Source organism: Cebus imitator, unplaced genomic scaffold (assembly GCF_001604975.1).
Source record: "Cebus imitator isolate Cc_AM_T3 unplaced genomic scaffold, Cebus_imitator-1.0 Scaffold335, whole genome shotgun sequence".
NCBI lineage: Eukaryota > Metazoa > Chordata > Mammalia > Primates > Cebidae > Cebus > Cebus imitator.
This window is the reverse complement of record NW_016107650.1, coordinates 1,789,488-1,794,285: the sequence shown is the minus strand read 5'-3', so window position 1 is coordinate 1,794,285 and position 4,798 is coordinate 1,789,488. Positions and strand designations below refer to the sequence as shown.

General features: G+C 44.9%; 1 protein-coding gene across 3 annotated transcripts in view; it reads right to left on the bottom strand.

The window, feature by feature from the left end:
• GPLD1 (glycosylphosphatidylinositol specific phospholipase D1) overlaps positions 1-4,798 on the bottom strand; it is a 72,045-nt gene that overhangs the window by 16,615 nt on the left and 50,632 nt on the right. For all 3 annotated transcript variants that reach the window (XR_001818197.2, XM_017505249.2, XM_037730203.1), the window contains exons 21-22: positions 1,253-1,429; positions 741-901 (exon numbers count right to left, since the gene is read on the bottom strand). Coding sequence is in view for 2 of the 3 variants with exons in the window: in XM_017505249.2 (XP_017360738.1) it covers positions 741-901; positions 1,253-1,429 (338 nt within the window). In the remaining variant the exon portion in view is untranslated. The remainder of the gene's footprint in view (positions 1-740; positions 902-1,252; positions 1,430-4,798) is intronic.

Genomic DNA, 4,798 nt, shown 5'->3' with positions numbered 1-4,798 from the left:
AAAAAAAAAAAAAAAGTCAAATAATGAACAAATGTTTTAGGCCCAGGAAATGTAACTTAAGGAAACTCACCCATAAAAAGGAATAAACAAAGAAATGAAATAAAAAGCAAAATAGATAAAGCTTTAATGCAACTCCAGTGACTGGCCGGGCATGGTGGCTTATGCCTGTAATCCCAGCACTTTGGGAGGCCAGGTGGAAGGATTGCTTATGCCCAAGAGTTCAATACCAGCCTGGGCAACATAATGAGGCCCCATCTCTGCAGAAAATAAAAAGATTAGCCAGGTGTGGTGGCACATGTGTGTAGTCCTAACTACTCAGGAGTCTGAGACAAGAGAATCACCTGAGCTTATGAGTTTGAGGCTGCAGTGCGCCATGACTACACCACTGCACTCCTGCCTGGGCAGTGGAAGAGGACCCCGTCTCTGTTTTAAAGAAGAACTCCGATGGCTATGGCCTGTTTTCTTTCTTCTGTACTGTGGGCACCTGACCAAGCAGTGGCAGGCTGTGACCAGGGACCTACTTAACACCAAATCTAGTGGGACTTTAGCTCTGAGGACAAACACTGCAGAACTGTAAGAACTACAGGCGGCTGCGGCCCACAAAATATGGGCAGGCGATGGTGTCCTAACCGCAGGACCTCTGAATTCAGGTAAGCATTTTATAATGGACATGAGTTAATGAGGGATCAGCAATCAGTGATCCTTTCCCAATAAGGTATAAATTGTGTACAACACTTTACCTTTTCTTCTGGACATGGAGTTATCCATGATTTGCATTTGCCTGTCACGTCACCAAGGGTGGTCTCTTTGCCATTATATACATAAACTCGGCCATCTTCTCCCCCAAGCAGTCCAGAGGTTACATCTGCTATCCTCAGGGGGGCTGCCATGATGATTTCATCTGTAAACAACAAAAACCCACAGAAGGGTCTGACTCCTGTCACCCTTTCCTTGTTCCGCTACTGGATCCTAACCCAACCTCGTGCAAATAATATTAGTGTCTCCTTTAGTCTGCCCTGATTTCATCCTGGCAAAAGCCTTTGTTCCCTCTTCATTCATCAACAGCAATTACCACAGGTCATTCTCATCACCTTGAAGGAGTGCAACTCCCTCTCCCATCTCACCTGATCTAAAGGTCCTTTGGCCACTGGGCTGTCACTTATAAGGGCAGAGCCCAGATGATCCAATTAGGAGATTGGTCTGCTGGGCAAAGGGACTCATTCCTTGGCAACAGGTCCTGTTCCTGTCTTACCTAAGCCATCGTTATCCAGGTCGCTCAAGTGCAGAACGCCACCAAATCGAGAGAAGCGGCGGTCTCCACTGAAGGTGCTGAGCAGCGGGGGCTGTGCAGCGGGTGTGAGCGCATACATCCGAGTGGCTCCGCCCTGGTGCAGGGTCATGGTCAGGAATGCCATCTTAGACACGTCATCTGAAAGGAACCACAGTTCTGCTGGCCTCACAAAAATCAAGGCATTACAGAACACATAACAGCATCTCACTCAAGTGACACCGATCACACGGGATCGTACCACAGTGTCCATTTCAGTGCTGGTCAATTCCAGCAGTCAGGGAGGTACAACCAGCTCGGGCACCATAGTACAAACACAAGAGACGTTCGGTGATTTCCCTCCAGGCAGGTATTCTTTCTTCCAGTCTTATCCCCATCATAGTTTCCACACAACCATCCTTTTACATTCTCACGTCACACACTGCCCAGGTCACCCCCATGACTGACACATCCAAACACATGTGGTCTCAGGATGGAGGCCAAACTCTTCACAGGGCCTTACGCAATCTGACTCCCACCTGGGGACCTAGCACCACTAACTCTTCTACCCATGCTTCACTGTAAGGAACTGAAACCCCAGCCCATTCTGTCTTAAATTTGGGCCTTCGGACATGACGTGCTCTCTGCCTGGAATAGAGGCACACACCCTTCCTGCTCCCCTGCCCACATCCCTCTGCTGGCTACTCCTACTCATCCAGCAGAATTTGGCTCAGGTGTGCCCTCTTCTGGGAAGCCTTTCCTAACCTCCCTGGTCTACAGCAGAGGCGGCTTCCCTGTGCTAACGTATGTAACACCAAGTCCAGTGGGACTTTAGCTCGGGGCACAAATGCTGCAGAACTCCAAGAACTGCAGACAAGCTGGGGCCCACAAAACATGGGCAGGTGATTGTGTCCTGACCCCAGGACCTCTGAGTTCAGGCAAACATTTGATAGTGGACATGAGCTGTGCCCGGTGCCTTCCCAATACCCACAGCAGCGTAGCATCCCTCTGGATTCACTTCTGTGTCTCCTGCCTTAGGCAAACATTCCATAAGCAATGGGGTCACATCTCTGTCCACGGTACCTAGCATGGTGCTTGGTCCTGTACAAGTATTTTAATAAAATGTTTTCTGACTTAATAAATTTTCAGCAGACTAAGTTAGCTGTTGGAATTTCACTGTAAACTCTGTTATTTGGAACGCAGCTTTGATTTCAGAAATATCAGTGTCACCTGTGGGTTGGCGTGGCTGGTGCCCTCTGAGAAGTCTGCCATATGCTGGCAAAGTGTCAGCACATGGATATGATCTCACATCAGTGTCCAGAGTTTTGTCTGTAAAACTGAGCTAATTTGACCTGTGTTGTTTTTTCCCCCCCCCCGGACAAACTTGTGCCTTGTTTATGGGAAACGGTTCACTAGAAGCCACTGAGAGCTCAAAGCAGAGTCACCAGTAAGTCAGAAATAATAGCAAGAAAACAGTAGGAAATAACAAACAGTATTCGTAAAAGCTCAGCAATCTGGAGCTTTCTGATACAGGGTAAACAACCTCACCTGACACAATGCCTCCTAAGAGAACAATGTGCCAATCAAGTATGATAGTTAATATTCAGAGTGAAAGCCCAAAGTATCAAGAAAAGTTGAAATGAGAGAAAATCTTCATTCCCTTTCTTTTCATGCTTTAAAAGGGACCATCAGCTCCCTGGAGCACCCAGGAAAACAGTAATATACTTCCAGCTCTGTCCACTCCCTGCCTCAGTTCTTCCACAGGCAGGAAGGTGCTTAAGGCTTCTCCCTCTGGCCCTGCCACCCACAGGGTGAACGCTGGTCCCACTGCACATGAGAGAATCTCACAGAAGCCACCCCAAGGTCTGGCTTTCGGAGCAAGAATTAGAAATCCTGAATAGGGCTGCCCATTGAGACTGTGTTCTCTACTCCAACTGTGTCAGCTCTTCAGAGGTATATATTTTGATATCCATCTGAATGATTCATGAGTCTACTTTGAAAATGATTTGAAATGCACAAGGATGAGGATGAGTTGTGATTAATCAATACTCCCAAGTCTCTAACATGCATCACACTCTGTTAAAGAAGAGAATATAATTTAAAATAATTTCATCAAAGTGTTTTTTTTTTCATTCTTCAGAATTAAAACAGAAGAATATAGACACTTGGAAACTTCAGCCATTCAAAACACCTCACCCACTGAATCATGCAAATTAAACAATGGATTATCATACACATTTAGACAACTAAGGAGAAAAAACTCAAGGTACTGTTGTAGGCATTTCTGTATTATTTTAGTAATGAAAGTAATTCAAAAGAACTTTGGCTTTTAAAAGGGCTATGTGCAGAGGGCTTTATGAATTCCCAAATTCTACACTGCTGCTGTAACATAGAATTCCTTCTGTAATGCTTAACCTTCCAGTTAAGGACCATTATCTTTTAGACCTCTATGTTGTCTTCATTTCTCCCATAAGCACTAGCGCCTAGGGTTATGTTTGGGTTGTGGGGGTGGCAAGTATTTTTTAAATACACACAGTGTTTTACTTCTCAAGTAGAACTTTTCTTCCAGTGGAGGCAGCAGAAAACAGAACTATTGTAAAACACAGGTGCATCTCACCAACTCTGTTCTTTTGAAAGCCACAGGAAAGAGGCTGTCATCTTGTAATGTGCTTCATACCTGCATCTCAGAAAAACCATAAACCTGCCAGGCATGGTGCCTCATGCCTATAATCCCAGCACTTTGGGAGACCTAGGCAGGAAGATCACTTGAGCTCATGAGTTCAAGACAGCCCAGGTAATGCAGTGAGACCCCCCACTGCTACAAAATAAAACAGGGCATGATGCTACGTGCCTGTAGTCTGAGCTACTGAAGAGGCTGAGGTGGGAGGATCACTTAACCTCAGGAGTTCAAGGTTACAGTGAGCTGTGATCACACCACTGCACTCCAGCCTGGGCAACAGAACAAGGCCCTATCACTTAAAAAGAAAAATTATCAACTCTAAGTTACTTAATGTCACTGGCTTTCTGGATTACTGCAAAAGAGTCAAAACTATGAAGGTATCAAGAAGACCTTTTATATTTGATCATTCTAAAAAGTGTGAAAAATATTCAAAAAAAAAAAAAAAAAAAGCATAAAGAAGATTTATATACTATATATATTTATTTCTGGAGAGGGAGTGAGGCAGGTAGGTAGGCAGGTATCTATACACACACATTTTAAACAAAATGGAGATTGTGTCGATTATAAAATTTTAAATCTGATTCTTTCCACATTTAGGCTATGTCTGGCTTTTTGTTACTGCAAAGAACAGCCATTCCTCCGTATGCAGGGGGACTGGTCCCAGAGCCTTCCACAGATACCTAAATCCACGGATGCTCGAGTCCCTGATATAAAATGGTGTAATGGCCGGTTGTGGTGGCTCACGCCTGTAATCCCAACACTTTGGGAAGCCTAGCCAGATGAATTACCTTAGGTTAGAGAGTTCAAGATCAGCCTGGCTAACATGGTGAAAATACAAAAATACAAAAAAA